Here is a 20,000-nt window from a genome sequence, read left to right as displayed (position 1 = left end):
GGGACTGTTTGTCCTCTGTGATCGTCCCTGTAGGTCAGTTGGTAGACCATGTGCTTCATGTCCTGAAGCTGTCTGTCCTCTGCAGCAGCTGCTGGTTTGTCTCCTGTCTGCAGCCTGTGGACTGGATTTCATTTAGATTTGATTTGAATAGATGATTATTCAGTATATGTATGTATGCAGTCATAAGGAAACATATCATTTGTATGAAGTGGACCTATTTTAATACAAACCTTTGACCAGACCAAAGTTTCTCAAACTTTCTTTCTGGGGATCCACTTTTTAAAAAAGACAAGCGATCACGAGGCGAGTCAGAAGAAGCCGTGCAGAGATCAGGCGGTTTGTGTTGTTGCTATCACGGTTCTGATCTTTTGGACTAATTAGAAAACAGTTTGACAGCAGCAGGATTATTTTTCCACACGCTGTTCAGAGACCAGCGGAGGAACGAAAGACTCAGATCTTTAGACCGATTTATTCAACCGTTTATCATAATCAATCAACAGATTGATCGATAATGAAAATAAGTGTGACAGGACAAGCTTGAAAACCACGTGGATGTACGTTGCTGTGCTGCACCTCCACAGACACGTTGTCATGTGTATGTTTGTGTGTGTGTGTGTGTGTGTGTGTGTGTGTGTGTGTGTGTGTGTGTGTGTGTGTTGGAGCAGCACCCCACAGCTCTGTGTCCTCCTGAGTACATGGTGTGTTTCCTCCACCGTCTCATCACGGCCGTGAGGGCGAGCTGGGACGACAGCAGCAGGAAGAGTCCAGGCAGCGTCAGCAGCGAAGGTATGACAGACCAACAACAACAACAACAACAACAACAACAACAACACAGATCCTGTCCAGGTCAAAGCAGATTTTATTCTCACCAGACTGTTTAGTTTTTCTTTATTTCTCATGCAGATTACCTCCAGGTAACATCCTGTTTTAATCTTGACTCGGTTTCTAGATGTTGCTCACAGGTTCCCTCTAGTGGTGTGAAGAGGAATGAAAACACAACACACTCAGAATACTACAAAAAAAATCAAATGAAAATGTATAAAATATGAGATCACTGAAATGTGTTTTGTCTCCCCCATATTTTTGTTTTAACATCAGCCAGTTGTGTTGTCATGGTAACACCTGCTTACATCACTCATGATAAACTGCAGTTACGAGCTAAACTGTGACGTCAAAATAAACAAACATGAAAAATGAAAACTTCAAAAACACTCGAACTATTATGAAGAAAAGTGCAGGATCAGGGAGAATATTCACAAGAATATTTTGAGCAGTTAGGCTGAAATTAAAGCGAAAGTTAGAAGAGTCAGTGAAGTGTCCACAGAACCAGCTAGAACCAAACAGAACAGGAGGGTGAGAGGTGGTACGTGGAGAACTCAGTGTGTAAAAAGTTTACTACGAATAAAGGGCTGAAATATCGAGGCTGTTAAAAGAGATTGATTAATTTTTCTCTTTAGAATGAAGTTAAATCAGAATTTGTTTCTTGTGATTTTTCTGTTTTCATAGTTTGATCAGTTGATGTTTTGGATGTTTGGAGTTCAGGTCAGGTTCTGCAGGGTCAGGTCAGGTTCTGCAGGGTCAGGTCAGGTTCTGCAGGGTCAGGTTCTGCAGGGTCAGGTCAGGTTCTGCAGGGTCAGGTTCTGCAGGGTCAGGTCAGGTTCTGCAGGGTCAGGTCAGGTTCTGCAGGTTCAGGTCAGGTTCTGCAGGGTCAGGTTCTGCAGGGTCAGGTCAGGTTCTGCAGGGTCAGGTCAGGTTCTGCAGGGTCAGGTTCTGCAGGGTCAGGTCAGGTTCTGCAGGTTCAGGTCAGGTTCTGCAGGGTCAGGTCAGGTTCTTCAGGGTCAGGTTCTGCAGGGTCAGGTCAGGTTCTGCAGGGTCAGGTTCTGCAGGGTCAGGTCAGGTTCTGCAGGGTCAGGTCAGGTTCTGTAGGGTCAGGTTCTGCAGGGTCAGGTCAGGTTCTGCAGGGTCAGGTTCTGCAGGTTCAGGTCAGGTTCTGCAGGGTCAGGTTCTGCAGGGTCAGGTCAGGTTCTGCAGGGTCAGGTCAGGTTCTGCAGGTTCAGGTCAGGTTCTGCAGGGTCAGGTTCTGCAGGGTCAGGTCAGGTTCTGCAGGGTCAGGTCAGGTTCTGCAGGGTCAGGTTCTGCAGGGTCAGGTCAGGTTCTGCAGGGTCAGGTCAGGTTCTGCAGGTTCAGGTCAGGTTCTGCAGGGTCAGGTCAGGTTCTTCAGGGTCAGGTTCTGCAGGGTCAGGTCAGGTTCTGCAGGGTCAGGTCAGGTTCTGCAGGGTCAGGTCAGGTTCTGTAGGGTCAGGTTCTGCAGGGCCAGGTCAGGTTCTGCAGGGTCAGGTTCTGCAGGTTCAGGTCAGGTTCTGCAGGGTCAGGTTCTGCAGGGTCAGGTCAGGTTCTGCAGGGTCAGGTTCTGCAGGTTCTGTTTGGGTGCAGCTGATGTGGATGGATTCTTCTGTAAATGTTGGAGACTGAAGCTGAAGTTTATTTGTTTTTGAGCTCTCTAAATAAACCACCTCCTCACTGCTGACAGACTTTAACATCATAAAGCTGACAGTCTGTCTGTGTTTTTATGTTCCACGACACATCAGGAAAAAAATAAGATGAACTTTATTGATCCCACACTGAGGAAATTCACACGTTGCAGCAACTCAGACTAAAAATATAAAAAGGAGCATGAAAATATAAAATTAAAAGTCTGTACACACAAACTTTATACTGTATACTGATAGAAACACTTGCTGATAATGACATAAATGTTGTGTAGAAATTATTTTGAGGTTTTAACAGCGAGACGTTCATGTTCAGTGTCTGCTGTCAATCTGCTGCATGAACACAAAACAAAACAACAAACAGTAAACAAACATTATTCTCTTTGTTTATCAATTCTGTTGATCGTCTTCCTGATCAATTCACCAGCTGATCAGTCCATTAAATATCAGAATATTTTCAACATTTTATGGACCAAACAACTGATCAGTTAGTGGAAAGATTATTGGCAGATTGATCACCAGTTGAGAAACAGATGTGAAGTGACTGACATGATGATTTAAACTGACGAGATCACAGACACTTCATTCAGTAAAATGGAGAAAATAACTGTCAGTCAGAGGAACTGTTCTGTCTGTGTCTGTGTCTGTCTGTGTCTGTGTGTGTGTGTGTGTGTGTGTGTGTCGGTGTGTGTGTGTCTGTGTCTGTGTGTGTGTGTGTGTGTGTGTGTCTGTGTGTGTGTGTGTCTGTGTGTGTCTGTGTCTGTGTCTCTGTCTGTGTCTGTGTCTCTGTGTGTGTGTGTCTGTGTGTGTGTGTGTGTGTGTCTGTGTGTGTCTGTGTGTGTCTGTGTGTCTGTGTGTGTGTGTGTGTCTGTGTGTGTGTGTGTGTGTCTGTGTGTGTGTGTGTGTGTGTCTGTGTGTGTGTGTGTGTCTGTGTCTGTGTGTTTCTGTGTCTGTGTCTGTGTCTGTGTGTGTGTGTGTGTGTGTGTGTGTGTGTGTGTCTGTGTCTGTGTGTGTCTGTGTGTGTGTGTCTGTGCGTGTCTGTGTCTGTGTGTGTGTGTCTGTGTGTGTGTGTGTGTGTCTGTGTGTCTCTGTGTGTGTCTGTGTCTGTGTCTGTGTGTGTGTGTCTGTGTGTGTGTGTGTGTCTGTGTGTGTGTATGTGTGTGTGTGTCTGTGTGTGTCTGTGTGTGTCTGTGTCTGTGTGTGTGTCTGTGTCTGTGTCTGTGTGTCTGTGCGTGTCTGTGTCTGTGTCTGTGTCTCTCTGTGTGTGTGTGTCTGTGTGTGTGTGTGTGTCTGTGTCTGTGTCTGTGTCTCTCTGTGTGTGTCTGTGTCTGTGTGTGTGTGTGTGTCTGTGTCTGTGTCTGTGTCTCTCTGTGTGTGTGTGTCTGTGTGTCTCTGTGTGTGTCTGTGTCTGTGTGTCTGTGCGTGTCTGTGTCTGTGTCTGTGTCTCTCTGTGTGTGTGTGTCTGTGTCTGTGTGTGTGTGTGTGTGTGTGTGTGTCTGTGTCTGTGTGTGTGTGTCTGTGTCTGTGTCTCTGTGTGTGTGTGTCTGTGTCTGTGTCTGTGTGTGTGTGTGTGTGTGTGTGTGTGTGTCTGTGTCTGTGTGTGTGTGTGTGTGTGTGTGTGTGTGTGTGTGTGTGTGTGTGTCTGTGTCTGTGTCTGTGTCTGTGTCTCTGTGTGTGTGTGTGTGTGTGTGTCTGTGTCTGTGTCTGTGTCTCTGTGTGTGTCTGTGTCTGTGTCTGTGTCTGTGTGTGTGTGTGTGTGTGTGTCTGTGTCTGTGTCTGTGTCTCTGTGTGTGTGTGTGTCTGTGTCTGTGTCTCTGTGTGTGTGTGTGTCTGTGTCTGTGTCTGTGTCTGTGTCTCTGTGTGTGTCTGTGTCTGTGTCTGTGTCTGTGTGTGTGTGTGTGTGTGTGTCTGTGTCTGTGTCTGTGTCTCTGTGTGTGTGTGTGTCTGTGTCTGTGTCTCTGTGTGTGTGTGTGTCTGTGTCTGTGTCTGTGTCTCTGTGTGTGTGTGTGTCTGTGTCTGTGTGTGTGTCTGTGTCTGTGTGTGTGTGTGTGTGTGTGTGTGTGTGTGTGTGTGTGTGTGTCTGTCTGTGTGTGTGTCTGTGTGTGTGTGTCTGTGTCTGTGTCTGTGTCTCTGTGTGTGTGTGTGTCTGTGTCTGTGTCTCTGTGTGTGTCTGTGTCTCTGTGTGTGTGTGTGTGTCTGTGTGTGTGTGTGTGTGTCTGTGTGTGTGTCTGTGTCTGTGTCTCTGTCTCTGTGTGTGTGTGTCCTCACATGTTTACTTGTTGACAGCGTCCTCTGAGTCTCATAATTACTGAAACTATCAACAGGGACGATAAATTAACTTGAATAACAATGAGGTTTGTTGACGATGTGTTCACTGTCTCTGTCTCTCTGGTTTAGACGTCCCTCTGTCTGTCTCTGCTCTCTGGTTTTGACGTCCCTCTGTCTGTCTCTGCTCTCTGGTTTAGACGTCCCTCTGTCTGTCTCTGTCTCTCTGGTTTAGACGTCCCTCTGTCTGTCTCTGCTCTCTGGTTTTGACGTCCCTCTGTCTGTCTTTGTCTCTCTGGTTTAGACGTCCCTCTGTCTGTCTCTGTGTCTCTGGTTTAGACGTCCCTCTGTCTGTCTCTGTGTCTCTGGTTTAGACGTCCCTCTGTCTGTCTCTGCTCTCTGGTTTAGACGTCCCTCTGTCTGTCTCTGCTCTCTGGTTTTGACGTCCCTCTGTCTGTCTCTGTGTCTCTGGTTTAGACGTCCCTCTGTCTGTCTCTGTGTCTCTGGTTTAGACGTCCCTCTGTCTGTCTCTGCTCTCTGGTTTTGACGTCCCTCTGTCTGTCTTTGTCTCTCTGGTTTAGACGTCCCTCTGTCTGTCTCTGTCTGTCTGGTTTAGGAGTCCCTCTGTCTGTCTCTGTCTCTCTGGTTTTGACGTCCCTCTGTCTGTCTCTGTCTCTGGTTTATACGTCCCTCTGTCTGTCTCTGTCTCTCTGGTTTTGACGTCCCTCTGTCTGTCTCTGTCTCTGGTTTATACGTCCCTCTGTCTGTCTCTGTCTGTCTGGTTTAGACGTCCCTCTGTCTGTCTCTGTGTCTCTGGTTTAGACGTCCCTCTGTCTGTCTCTGTCTCTCTGGTTTAGACGTCCCTCTGTCTGTCTCTGCTCTCTGGTTTTGACGTCCCTCTGTCTGTCTTTGTCTCTCTGGTTTAGACGTCCTTCTGTCTGTCTTTGTCTCTCTGGTTTATACGTCCCTCTGTCTGTCTTTGTCTCTCTGGTTTAGACGTCCCTCTGTCTGTCTCTGCTCTCTGGTTTTGACGTCCCTCTGTCTGTCTCTGTGTCTCTGGTTTAGACGTCCCTCTGTCTGTCTCTGTCTCCTTGTTATCTTTTCACCCATCATCTCCGTCTCTGTCCCTGTAGAGGCCTACGTCCCTCCTCAGCTCTTCTATAATGGGAAGGTGGACTACTTTGACCTGCAGAGACTCGGGGGGCTCCTCTCTCACCTGAAGAAAACTCTCAAAGGTTGGTCTGTGTGTTTTTAAAAGAGGCGGTCACGTCCTGACGTCCTGACGTCCTGACGTCCTGACGTCCACAGGGATCAGCTGTCTGATGTCCCTCTGTGAGGATCATAAATGATGTTTGGACTCTGTGACCTGCAGAGATCAGCAGCAGATGTTTGTTTGTTCATTATTTAAATATTCATGATAAAATCTGTCTGACAACTGAGAGTGAAGAAATAATTCTATAAACTCTGATAAATTTATTCGTCCCTTCTTGTAAATTTGGTCTTAAATTCAGAAACACTGAGTTTGTTGGAGCATCTCTGTTCATGTTTAGCAGCTGTTTGATCACTCTGTTCACACTGATTTCACCGTTTACACTCAGTTTATGAAAGAGGACGACGTTTTATTGACAGTAAAATGTCAGATTTTACAAATACAGGAAACAGTAAAGAGACCAGGCTGCTTCTTTGTCTCCCGTGGAGACAAAGAAGCAGGACCTGTTGTCCCCAGACTTCATTATCAGTTGTTGAGTGAAAAGAAAATGTTGTGAAACGCTGTCTGACAAATTGTTCATTATTTGACCCGTCTTTTAGATTTGGATACTCTTGTGTTGCTGGTTGAAAACTGAAAGGATTTAGCTACATGAGCAGAAAAAAGAGACGTGATCAGCAGTGAGACACGTGGAGACACACTGTCATGTCAGGTGTCTGTCTGCTGTGGAGCAGAGCTGCACAGTTTATCTCAATCAAATCCACCGATTTCAAAAAGGAGAAGTGTGTGAGAAGACGTCATTATGATGAAGTCCAGTTGAGCTGCAGAGACGTCTGGACAGAAAAGACTTCAGATAAAAACCAGTTCAGGCCCAAACAAATGTCACGTCTTCATGATTTTAACAGTTTTTTTTAGTAAAAGTGAAAACTGTGATGCTCGTTGATGATCGTTCCCACTAATCGTATATCACAGTCACAGTTTCTGTCAAAATAATTTCTTTTTGACTTTTTTATCATATTGTGAAGCTTTAGTTGGACGAAACAACCGAACAGAGAGACTCTGAATCCACTTCTAAGTAGTTTGTTTGTGGTGTGAAAACAAACTGACCAATCAGAGGATTTTATGATTCTAGAACTGTGATTTAATTCGTGCACTGAGCTGCAGGTTAACTTTTGTTGTACGTAGCGCTGATGCTACAGATTTTGATAGTTTTATAGCAGAAGCCACAAAAATTCAACCTGACGCTCCAGATGTTTTTTAAACAGAAACATCTGGGAAGCTGTTCTTAGAAACTGTTTGGAAAAGGGCAGGTACCTTAAATGAAGAGCGATAAAATCCGTCAGTGTCGTTCTGTCAGTGATTGTGTCCAGTTCTGATAGAACTGATGTTATCACAGTATCTATGCTAACCTCTTCAGGAGCCACTGTTTGTTTGAGAGGAGTTGTTTTCGTGGACGCTACTCGCTGCCGGCGCACCTGAAACCATGTTCTTAGCTACCTGTAACCCCTCTGAAGATGCTGATTGGCTCACACCACCTCTGGTGGAGACACAAACGTATAAGTTTGAGCCTGACAAGATTCTCACAAATCCAGCTGCTTTACAAAAACTGTAACCGAAAAAATGAGTTAGCATCTTAAAAAACCACCATGAGAAGTTCATCACTCGTCAAACAGGTGCCTGGAGGGTTCTACTGAGAACCTTTTTATATTCCAAAGGTTTCATCGACATTGAAAGGTTTCATCTGGAACCCATTTAAGGGATTCTACATAGAACCTTTTATATTCCAAGGGTTTCATCTGGAACCCACCCAGAGGAATCTAAAAATACCCTTTTTTAAGGGTTCTACAATAAGAACCTTCTACTGTTTGAGGATCTTTTAACCCTCATGCCTTCAACAATCATTGAAAAGGGTTCTCAATGGAACGCCTGGTCTTCTAAAGAACCCCTGATGAAGAACCCTTGCCCGGTGTAGCAGAGGAGAACCCTGTTCCTGTGCTGTCTGGAGGATGTGTGGAGGATCCTGATGAAAACCGTCACGCCGCTGCTGGTGGATGAATGAGGCACAGTGACTCTGATGAAGAGGAGGAGAACAGAACTCAACTCACTGAGCTCCACTGCAGAGAAGAAGACCATCATCATCATCATCATCATGGAGTCCAGTTCATCCACTGACACACAACAGACATGTTCACGTGACCACAATCATTTCTGATTGTTTCTCCTTAAAATACAAACACTTCATCTCTTATTAAAACTCTTCGTCTGCTCCTCATGTGGACTCTGTTGTATATTAGAATGAATCTGAAGTCATTTCAACTCATCCTTATTTTCTGGGTCTGGAACACAGCTGGGAAGTTAATAAGTACAAATACTCTGTTACTGTACTTCAGTCAAGTTTTCAGGTATCTGTACTTTATTTTTATGACATCTGAACGTAAATGTCTGAACTTTCTCCTCCTCACATTTTCTAAACAGACTCATTACTTTAGTTTGAATGACCCTGAGGTGAATCACTGATTATTTTTATTTTGCATCAAGACTGATTTCAACCTAAATGGACGGAACAATAAGACGATTGACAGGTGGATCCATCAGAGTATATCACAGAGGACAGACGGGGTGAGACGGAAAAGACGAAACAAGACTAAAATGTCATAAAAGACGTATAAAGACAAAAACAACATAAAAGACATAAGAAGCAGTAGAAATGTCTTTTAGAGAACTTCTCTACTCTGAGGACCTTTCAGAGCTGAATGTCTCACCTGTCCTGCAGTAAACAGGTTGAATCTGAGTTTGAGGTGGAGGACAGGTTCACTGTCAGGAGACTGTCAGCTGTGTAAACACACTCAGCACTGCTCCACCGTGGCTGGAGGCTTCATACAGAGCCTGTGTTTGTCAGCAGGTGTGGCAGACAGGAGTGTAATGTGGATCGATGCTCCCTCAGCAGACTCGCCGTACGAACGATATGCTGCTCATTCAGTGCCAGAGAAGAAGACGGAGAGGCGCGGCTGGAATCAATTACCTGCTACAGAGACTCATTCGTTTCCATTTGTCCTGAGAGGCAGAGCTGCTCGTCAGTCTTCTTTAGAGGAGCGAGGAGGCCAGTCGCTTCATCACGTGTCCTTCAAATGTCTCTCATGTTAACAGAGAGGACATGAAAACAGTCTGTCCTCCTTTTAAACTCTCAGTTCAGACTGAAATGTCTCCACAACTTTGTGATGCATTGTGATTAAACCTGGTTCAGTCCCTCGTGTTCCCCTCAGGATGGATCGTATTAACTCTTGTGATCCTCTGAATCAAAATCTACAAATCTGCACATGAATGAAGAATCTGTAGATCAGGGATGAGATTTTGGTATCAGAAATGTCCCAAAGAGGCAGAGTATCTTGGCTGAAATACACTGTCTGAATTCATCAGCTGCTGTCTGAAAGTGATTTCACTTCTTCAGTGTCCTGAATGTCTGAATGAAGCTGACGATGATGCAAAGGGAGTCCGATGAGTTTGTTCAGACCAATAAATCAGATGTTTCTGGTTAAACCAAATGTCTCTTCCTCTTTAAAAAAATCTCTCTGACTGTAGTGATCCTTTCTATAATGTTGTCAGACACTAACAAGAACAATCTGAGCCTGTCAGAGACAAAACAAGCGGCAGCTGTCCTGCGCTCCGCGGTGCGCTCTGGTGAAGTGTCTGACAGCGTGTCAGCTGTCCTGCGCTCCGCGGTGCGCTCTGGTGAAGTGTCTGACGGGGCGGCAGCTGTCCTGCGCTCCGCGGTGCGCTCTGGTGAAGCGTCTGACAGGGAGGCAGCTGTCCTGTGCTCCGCGGTGCGCTCTGGTGAAGCGTGAGACGGGGCGGCAGCTGTCCTGCGCTCCGCGGTGCGCTCTGGTGAAGCGTCTGACGGGGCGGCAGCTGTCCTGCGCTCCGCGGTGCGCTCTGGTGAAGCGTCAGACGGGGCGGCAGCTGTCCTGCGCTCCGCGGTGCGCTCTGGTGAAGCGTCTGACGGGGCGGCAGCTGTCCTGCGCTCCGCGGTGCGCTCTGTTTCTGTCACACTTCTCTGCTTCCATCACTGTTAGTTTGGTGCATGTTTCTGACCAGACAGAGTCCATGAGAGGGGTATGACAGACCCAGGTCCTCTAGTGGGACCTGTACTCACAGCTCAGCACCGTGCAGCTCCGTTGGTGGCGCCTCGTTCTCTTCTCAGCTGAGAGCAGGTTCACAATGAGCAAATGTGACAGACATGAAAGAGTCTGCAGATGCTGTGATGAACATCATTCAGCAGTTTGAAGGTGGGACAGTGATGGTCTGAGGAGGAGCTTCTTTGGAGGGTCACACAGACCTCCATGTTCCTGTGAACAGTCTGTTTAATGTCAGGGATAGAGAGAAACGACATCAAACAAAGTGTGCAGATACTCTGATATCACACCCAGCAGCTGTTTACACATCCATTAGTGAAGTGTGGGTGAATCTCTCAGGTGTGTGTGTGATTATTGTGCTCCTCGTTCAGTGATTTGGTTGTGTTGTTGTTGATAAAGTGAGCAGCTCGTCTCTTCATCTCTGACCGAGTGATAAAACTGTACCAGCCTCTTCAGAGCTCATCTCAAAGCTTGCTTATGTTCCAGCAGAGTTTAGGAGCTTATTAAAGCATCCTGACTGCTTCATTACTGTTAACGAAGCTCCATCCTCCATCCTACATAAATGATTTGTGTGTGGCATCCAGTGACTTACTGTCCACTGACACCTGGTGCTGCAGTCTGTGTTCTGTCTGGATCAGTGATTTTCCACCTCGACATGTGTTTCCAGGTGCCGGGGAGTTCTGTTGCATTTGTTTTAAAGTAGTACAAAGCCTTTAGTGTCTCCAGAGGGAACTGATCAACAGTTTCATGTGAGTCAGCGTTGGTTGAAGATTACAAGTTAGAAAAAACAAAAGATCTGGATGAGGAAGAAGAATTAATGGAACTAAACACGGTTCGGCTTCATTTACAAAAACTGTCCCTGTCCCAACGAAGCTTGATCTTATTTATTGATTAACTCACTAATCAATCTGATTGAAAGGCAGGACGGGTTTTTCCATTTGCATGAAGTACATGTGAGAGGAAGAGGGCAGCTTCTGTTAGTACAGTATCAGAATACTGCAGTAATCCAGTGATATTTATCTGTACATCCACTGCAAACAGCACACACACACACACACACACACACACACACACACACACACGCACACACACACACACGCACACGTGCACACACACGCACGCACACGCACAAATATCTAAAAACATCAGAACTGTGATGTATATTTTGTTGAGTTCTTTACTTACATTATCCCAAATATAAAGACACACAACAGCTACAAAGATACACAAAATGACTACAGAGATGCAAAACCACCACTCAGATGGAAAAATGGCCACAAAGGAGAAAAACAAATATGAAGTGACACAACACGACTCCAAAGAGACACAAAATGACCACAAAGATACAAAAAGACGACAAAAACTTTGTACCTTTTTGTACGTGTGAATCTGTCCTTTATACCAGCTAACGGTACGTCTGTTACCAGCTGCTGTAACGGCTGTGAAAACACAGGACTCGTCGTGATGTCAGAGACAGGAAGGAAGTCATGAACATGAAGAATCAAACACGTTTCCTCTGAGTCACAGCAGATCGATTCTCATCAGCTGTTTTTGTTTTAAAGTTAACAACTGTGATGAGATTCACACTTCAGAGTTTGTCCATGAGCTCTTCTGTCTGTCTGTGTCTGTCTGTGTCTGTCTGTTTCTGTCTGTCTGTTTCTGTCTGTTTCTGTCTGTCTGTGTCTGTCTGTTTCTGTCTGTCTGTTTCTGTCTGTCTGTTTCTGTCTGTTTCTGTCTGTCTGTGTCTGTCTGTTTCTGTCTGTCTGTTTCTGTCTGTGTCTGTCTGTGTCTGTCTGTGTCTGTCTGTTTCTGTCTGTCTGTGTCTGTCTGTTTCTGTCTGTCTGTTTCTGTCTGTTTCTGTCTGTCTGTGTCTGTCTGTTTCTGTCTGTCTGTTTCTGTCTGTCTTTTTCTGTCTGTCTGTTTCTGTCTGTCTGTGTCTGTCTGTTTCTGTCTGTCTGTGTCTGTCTGTGTCTGTCTGTCTGTGTCTGTCTGTGTCTGTCTGTTTCTGTCTGTGTCTATCTGTCTGTTTCTGTCTGTCTGTGTCTGTCTGTTTCTGTCTGTCTGTGTCTGTCTGTTTCTGTCTGTTTCTGTCTGTGTCTATCTGTCTGTGTCTGTCTGTTTCTGTCTGTCTGTGTCTGTCTGTTTCTGTCTGTCTGTTTCTGTCTGTGTCTGTCTGTCTGTCTGTTTCTGTCTGTGTCTGTCTGTCTGTTTCTGTCTGTCTGTTTCTGTCTGTCTGTTTCTGTCTGTGTCTGTCTGTTTCTGTCTGTCTGTGTCTGTCTGTTTCTGTCTGTCTGTGTCTGTCTGTTTCTGTCTGTCTGTTTCTGTCTGTCTGTTTCTGTCTGTGTCTGTCTGTCTGTCTGTTTCTGTCTGTGTCTGTCTGTCATTGTCTGTCTGTTTCTGTCTGTCTGTGTCTGTCTGTCTGTGTCTGTCTGTGTCTATCTGTCTGTGTCTGTCTGTTTCTGTCTGTCTGTTTCTGTCTGTTTCTGTCTGTCTGTGGATGTCTGTTTCTGTCTGTCTGTGGATGTCTGTTTCTGTCTGTCTGTTTCTGTCTGTTTCTGTCTGTTTCTGTTTGTCTGTTTCTGTCTGTCTGTGTCTATCTGTCTGTGCCTGTCTGTTTCTGTCTGTCTGTGTCTACCTGTGTCTACCTGTCTGTGTCTGTCTGTTTCTGTCTGTCTGTGTCTGTCTGTGTCTGTCTGTGTCTGTCTGTGTCTGTCTGTTTCTGTCTGTGTCTATCTGTCTGTGTCTGTCTGTTTCTGTCTGTGTCTGTCTGTGAAGACATAATGATGAAATCGCGGTTCAGAGCTTCTGTGTAGAAGAAGTGTGATTTGACCTTTGACCTTTCTGTCCAGGAGCTGCAGGGAAAGAAAACCAGAGTTCAGCTGAACTGAACTGTTTTAACGTGTCTGTCTCTGTCCAGATGACCTGGCCAGTAAAGCCAACATCATCATCGACCCTGCAGAGATCCAGACCACGTCTATGGACGACCTGGACGAGGACGAGGAGAGCGGAGCAGCTCAGGTGGAGTTTGTCTTTGTCCATGTGTCTCTGTGTGTGTCCACATATCAGTAACATTCATTATTCTTAACAAACATTAGAGTGTGCTGTAACACTGCAGCTAACAATGATTATTATCCTGATCAATCTGTATATAAAAATATAGCAAATAAAATACCAACAATAATATAATTAATAAATACACTAATCAAACAAATATTATTATTATTATTATTATTATTATTATTATTATTATTATTATTATTATGATCATTTTAGAAAAGAGATTTTTTGTCTTTGAGGTCATGAAATAAACTTTAGATCTGAAGCAAACAAGACTGAAACCAGGTGACACTTGATGACATCACTCATCGTTGAATCTGTGCGTTTGGAATGACAGAGACCGTTCGGTGCGGCGGCGATGGGCGGAGCTCTGGCGAGGCCCAGCTGGCTGAGTTCTCCTACTCTGGGTCGAGCCAATCGTTTTCTGAGCACGGCCGCCGTCAGCCTAATGACCCCCAGACGACCCCTGACGCAGCCGGAGAAGGTCAAAGTTCGCACGCTTGCCGTGGAGCAGAGGACCGAGGAGGACAGTGAGTCTCTCAACAACATCATCATCATCATCTTCATCATCATCTTCATCTTCATCTTCATCTTCATCACACCGATAAGAGACAAACTCTGTAGACCCGTTTTATTATGAACCCACAAACGAGCACAGTGTCTCCTTTACTTGACTGTTACTTCTTTTCTTTTCCTTCCTTGTTTGTTTCTCTTCAACCTGAAGTCGAGGGGAGCCACGGTAACGACGGCCTGTTGCTGGGGCGACCGCTGGAGGAGCCTGATCAGCCAATCGCAGACAAGTCCCTTCTGGAGATTGTTGACGGGATCGTGATGATGTACAACCTGAGCGTCCATCAGCAGCTGGGGAAGGTGAGTCTGGATAGAATAAAATATAGAAGATAAAATTTAATCCTGAAAAATATTTTTCAACCACTGATTAATAATTTTTCCACTGATCAATCAGTTCTTTGATCCATAAAATGTCATAAAACATTGAACAATGATGAAGATCAGTTAGTTCTGGTTTCAGTTTAAAGTTATCCAATCAGAAAGTCTCCTGCTGCATCTGTTTTTGTTTTGGTGCGTTTGTTTTTTTCTTCTTCCAACTCTGAAAAAATCCCATCATTCTTTCCTATAATTGGTCCGAAAGTCCAAACAATCTGAAAAATGTTTTCATGCTAGAAACAAACCAAACAGTGGTTCAGTTTGATCTGGACTGAGACCGCCCCTCTTTGCTGGACCGGAGGTAGACTCTTTGGTCCAGACTGTGGTCCACTGAAGGTTTCAGACCTGTGATTTTGGTCCGGATCAAACTGAAAAGTCTGATCAAACAAGGCAAACAGGATTTTTCGTGCATCTACCAGTAAAAAGTAGCAGGAATCAGGATCTTCTCAGCTTGAAGACTTCAACCTTGAAGGAAGAAAAAGCACTGGAGCACAGCTGATTAATTTACAGCTTTAATGGTGCAAACAGAGGAAGTTCTGACACGACTGAAGCTTCGTCAGAGTCAGTCAGTCTGGACCAGGCGTGCAGATTTCCAGTCGTCTGTTGGATTGTGAGTCCAGAGGTGTGAGCTGCTCAGTCAGTGTCCGGGTGTCACAATATCCACATTTTGAATCTTTTGTATCTGAAAACAAAAGTCACATTTCCTCCAGAAGATTTCCTGTAGGAGAATAATCCTGCAGGATTTTCTTCAGAGATGAGCAGCTGTGGTCGGTTTGTTTCCAGGGTTGTGTTTAAACACTGAATAGAAGAGTGTATTATTATGTGAGGTGAGTATTCATCAGCATGTGAACAGAAAAGGTTAATGTTGAATATTTTATTCATATGTAAGAATCTGACCTTCACATGCAGCCTGTGAGAAACCCAAACAAACGTGATCGTGAAGCGTTCATGTCGTCTCCTGTCTCCTTGTTGTTCATACCTGTCACATGATCACAGCGTCTGTCAAAGTGTCCTGAAGGGACAGTTTGTCTGTCTGCTGCTGTCAGTTTGTGTAAAACCACTGCACAGAGCAGCAGTGGATTTTATTTAACGTCCGATTCCTGAGATCTCAACACGCTGCAGCAGAAGGAAACGCATGAAAACATGAAACACACAACAGCAGACGTCTTCCTCTGTTCCTACAGAGTCACTCTGATGGATACGTGTTTGAAGGCATCATAACCACGAAGACGTCATGATGATGAAACTGTTTTAGTTTTAGCTCTGCGTCTCTGTGAGTCTGAATTTTACAGAAACTTTCCTGCACTGTCACGTCTGTGATCGATGAATCTCCAAACACTTGCCACTCGCAGATCCGAGTGGTGGACTCGTTTGTTGTGTGATGGTTCAGGTTCAGTTCAAGGCCTCAGTGATGGAGTAAAGGATCGTCTCTGTGAGCTGTTATTTTTGTCCCACCGAGGAGACGCCGTGGTTACGATGAGTGAAGTTTTATTAATCCCTGTGAGACTCTTTGACCTCAGCAGCTGACCCTCCTGACTGCAGACGTGTTTCTGAATACATCAGGAAATATCTGCTCTGCTGGATGGGATTTTAATATCCAGTTATTTCCTGACCAGCGACGTCACCTTTACCTTTTCCTTCTCTCTGCTGTCTGTGATCGTTTCATCTTGGATCAGAGTTTGTTCCTCCTGTCAGACGTCCTCCTCTCTGTTATCACCTCCTCATTGCCGAAGGAACTCCAGAGCCCCGTGTGATCACATGATATCTGTCTCTGATTGTAAACATTCTTTATGATGTAGGTTTTTACACACATTCACATCATCAGAACCCTGGTAGAGCTGCTCTGAACAGAACTTCCTCTTTAAAAAAATCTCTCTGACTGTAGTGATCCTTTCCATAATGTTGTCAGACACTAACAAGAACAATCTGAGCCTGTCAGAGACGAAAACAAGCGTCAGCTGTCCTGCGCTCCGCGGTGCGCTCTGGTGAAGTGTCTGATTGTGCGTCAGCTGACCAGCGCGCTCCACAGTGTGCTCCAGTGAAGTGTCTGACGGCGTGTCAGCTGACCTGCGCGCTCCGCGGTGCGCTCCGGTGAAGTGTCTGACGGCGCGTCAGCTGACCTGCGCGCTCCGCGGTGCGCTCCGGTGAAGTGTCTGACGGCGTGTCAGCTGACCTGCGCACTCTGGTGAAGTGTCTGACGGTGCGTCAGCTGACCTGCGCACTCCACAGTGTGCTCCGGTGAAGTGTCTGACGGCGTGTCAGCTGACCTGCGCGCTGTGGTGAAGTGTCTGACGGTGCGTCAGCTGACCAGCGCGCTGTGGTGAAGTGTCTGATGGTGCGTCAGCTGACCAGCGCGCTCCACAGTGTGCTCCGGTGAAGTGTCTGACGGCGTGTCAGCTGACCTGCGCGCTGTGGTGAAGTGTCTGACGGTGCGTCAGCTGACCAGCGCGCTGTGGTGAAGTGTCTGACGGTGCGTCAGCTGACCTGCGCACTCCACAGTGTGCTCCGGTGAAGTGTCTGACGGCGTGTCAGCTGACCTGCGCGCTGTGGTGAAGTGTCTGACGGCGTGTCAGCTGACCTGCGCGCTGTGGTGAAGTGTCTGACGGCGTGTCAGCTGACCTGCGCGCTGTGGTGAAGTGTCTGACGGTGCGTCAGCTGACCAGCGCGCTCTGGTGAAGTGTCTGATTGTGTGTCAGCTGTGCTGCGTGTTCCGTGGTGCGCTCTGGTGAAGTATCTGACGGCGTGTCAGCTGACCTGCGTGCTCCGGTGAAGTGTCTGACGGCGCGTCAGCTGACCTGCGCGCTCCGGTGAAGTGTCTGACGGCGTGTCAGCTGACCTGCGCGCTCCGCTGTGCGTTCCGGTGAAGTGTCTGACGGCGTGTCAGCTGACCTGCGCGCTCCGCGGTGCGCTCCGGTGAAGTGTCTGACGGCGTGTCAGCTGACCTGCGCGCTCCGCGGTGCGTTCCGGTGAAGTGTCTGACGGCGTGTCAGCTGACCTGCGCGCTCCGCTGTGCGTTCCGGTGAAGTGTCTGTCTTTTGTTGCTTTTATCTGTTTTATTTTTATCTGACTGTGATGCTGACTGACTGATGAAGGAAAAAAAAAACCGAGAATCTCAGTGGACTGATTATATGAACCATTGAGTATCGGGGGGCAGCAGAGTGAAGCATCATAAAGCATTATAAACAGTGTTATAATGTCCAAACAGTCACATTCATTTGTTTAAACAGAATATGTTAGTTTGACATGTTTGTTCTTCCAGATGGTGGTGGTGTCAGATGACGTCCACGAGTACGCCGTCGCTCTGAAGGACACGGAGGAGAAGATCGCACGATGCCCCGCCAGAGTAAGAGCTCTCATATTTATCATCTGGTAACATTTCTGTTGGTTTCTGAGCTGTTGAGTGTTTCTCAGCTGATCAGAACTGGTTTTAAAGATCACAGGTACAGGTGGAGGCAGAATCACCTGACCTCCACCGTCTCTCCCACAGCTCTTCAGTTAAATAAGATCAATTCTGTTCATGAATAAAATAATCACATGAGATGGCCTAAAATAGAACCCGTCTTAATTTATACATTGAATTAACTGAAATGTCGAGCACATTCACATATAAACATGTTTCCACACTGAAGTGAATAAAGTGTTTTAAATATTAAAAAACATTTAACACAGAGGTAAAAACTTTAGGGGTTAGTGCTGTAAAAAGATAAATAAATGCTGTAAAACAATTTAAAACACATGGAGGATTTATAAATCATCTTTATAAAAAGATTAAAGATTTAAAAAATGAAACAGTCGGTCAAGAATAAAACGTGTAAATAAGAAAATCTTTGTTGAAGGTGAGTCAGTCTGACTCTGACTGGATATCAGTTTGTTGATGGTTGGTCTGAAGTCGGAGGTGTTCTTCTTGTTTGTTGGTGCTCAGTTGAAGATAATTGGCCGTGTTCCAGTCGACCCGAGTGTCAACACGTCCTGATAACTCGTCTCATTAGTGTCTCCAGCAAACTTTACAGGGACACGATGAGAAGACAAAGTTCTGTGAGTAGAAACACAACAGAGAGCAGAGTAAATAAACCTGGGAACATCGTCTGAGGTTGGTCTGACTTCATCAGAGACGCAGCAGCCATCTTTGTTAAGTGTCATCACTCAGGCCTGAGCGCCGACCTCAGAACCTCAAACTGAAGGAATTATTCTTATTTTTTATTTTTTAATCTGAGCGCTAAACGTGCCTGAAAAGTCTGAAAATTTGGCACACTCATCCCAGCTGCTGAAAAGTTCAGTATTTTATGGGTGTTTAAAAGTGGGTGTGGCAAAAGCACCTGAGTACCGAATGATCCAAGGACCGTTTTGAATTTGCTCGGATTATTATTTTTCTTCTTTTTCCTTTCCTTCTCCGTCTTCAGTCACATTCTTTGGGCCTAAAGATCCTCGATAGCTCATGAAACTTGACACAAAATTCAACTGTGGTGAAAATTTGCACGTGATAAGTTTTTGATCCAAAAAGCAGCCCTGAAGGCTCGTTTGACCGAAATGCACAAAAATCAGTAAACGCATGAATCATGGCAGGATGGACAAAAATGGGTTAAACAGGAAGTTTGTTGATTTCCACATGTTGTATTTTAACAAACTTCTTCATCAGGTTGGCTTTAACATGGCTGTGTATCGTCTGCAGTAGTTTGTGATCAAAAGTCATTAAAACACTTAGCTCTTGTTGGTGGGCGTGGCCATGGTGTGGCGTCGAGTTTTGGTGTCTCACCATGAAACAGGAAATTTCTGTAACTGTGGTATGAATGGTCCAAACTGGTCCAAACCGGTCCAAACTTCACTGGTTTGATAAGTGTCCCGCCCTGAACACACCAACATGGTAATAGTCAGTAATAACTTCAGTGTTTTGGGTCAAATCAGTCTGAGATGTCATCAACAGTCCAGACCTGAACTCATCATATGGCTTTCATCAAGCTAAGCTAAGCTAGCAAGCTATTTGGCCACGCCCTCTAAACAGCAGTCCCACTGGTACATTTCAATGAAATGCACATGAATTGGTGAGCAGATAACTCAAGCCCAGAGGAACAAAAAGTCGTCCACGGGCCCCGAGTGGCCCCAGAGTCTGAGGACGCTGAGACGGTGCTAACAGGACGGCTCTGTGTGTCCTCTGTCCTGCAGAGACCGGACATCCTGGAGGAGCTGCAGAAGAGTCAGAAGGTGTTTGCAGAGAAGCTGAACCACCTGAGCAGGAGGCTGGCTTGGATCAACGCCACCATCTACTCCAAGGTGACCACGTCCTGTCCAACACGTCTGTCCATTCAGTCACGTCCTTCCTGTTCATGGTTCTGTCTCAACGTCTCTGTCTGTTCTTTGGTCTGTCTTTTCATATTTCTGATCCATATTCTGTATATTTGGATTTTAAAAATCTATTCTCCTCCTCCTCCTCCTCCTCCTCCTCCTCCTTCTTCTTCGTCTTCTTCTTCTTTTATTCTTCTTCTCCTCCCTCTTCCTCTTCTTCTTCTTCTTCTTCTTCTTCTTCTTCTCCTTCCTCTTCCTCTTCTTTTCTTCTTCTTTTTCTTCTTCTTCTTCCTCTTCCTCTTCTTTTCTTCTTCTTCTTCCTCTTCATCTTCTTTTCTTCTTCTTCTTCCTCTTCTTTTCTTCTTCTTTTTCTTCTTCTTCTTCTTCTTCCTCTTCTTTTCTTCTTCTTCTTCTTCTTCTTCTTGTTCTTCCTCTTCTTTTCCTCTTCTTTTCTTCTTCTTCTCCCTCTTCCTCTTCTTTTCTTCTTCTTCTTCTTCTTCCTCTTCTTTTCTTCTTCTTCTTCTCCCTCTTCCTCTTCCTCTTCTTTTCTTCTTCTTCCTCTTCTTTTCTTCTTCTTCTTCTTCTTCTTCTTCTTCTTCTTCTTCTTCTTCTTCTTCTTCCTCTTCT

General features: G+C 45.6%; 1 protein-coding gene across 1 annotated transcript in view; it reads left to right on the top strand.

The window, feature by feature from the left end:
- The window catches only part of rnf123 (ring finger protein 123), a 136,061-nt gene that overhangs the window by 24,242 nt on the left and 91,819 nt on the right, over positions 1–20,000 (top strand). The window contains exons 20-26 of the mRNA XM_084742207.1: positions 666–786; positions 5,888–5,989; positions 13,009–13,109; positions 13,486–13,678; positions 13,873–14,018; positions 17,353–17,436; positions 19,254–19,361. Of these exons, the coding sequence (XP_084598333.1) occupies positions 666–786; positions 5,888–5,989; positions 13,009–13,109; positions 13,486–13,678; positions 13,873–14,018; positions 17,353–17,436; positions 19,254–19,361 (855 nt within the window). The remainder of the gene's footprint in view (positions 1–665; positions 787–5,887; positions 5,990–13,008; positions 13,110–13,485; positions 13,679–13,872; positions 14,019–17,352; positions 17,437–19,253; positions 19,362–20,000) is intronic.

This window comes from Lutjanus erythropterus, chromosome 2 (assembly GCF_056507025.1).
Source record: "Lutjanus erythropterus isolate fLutEry1 chromosome 2, fLutEry1.hap2, whole genome shotgun sequence".
In the NCBI taxonomy this organism is placed as follows: domain Eukaryota; kingdom Metazoa; phylum Chordata; class Actinopteri; order Lutjaniformes; family Lutjanidae; genus Lutjanus; species Lutjanus erythropterus.
Note: the sequence above shows the minus strand (reverse complement) of the source record. Positions and strands in the feature narration are given on the sequence as shown.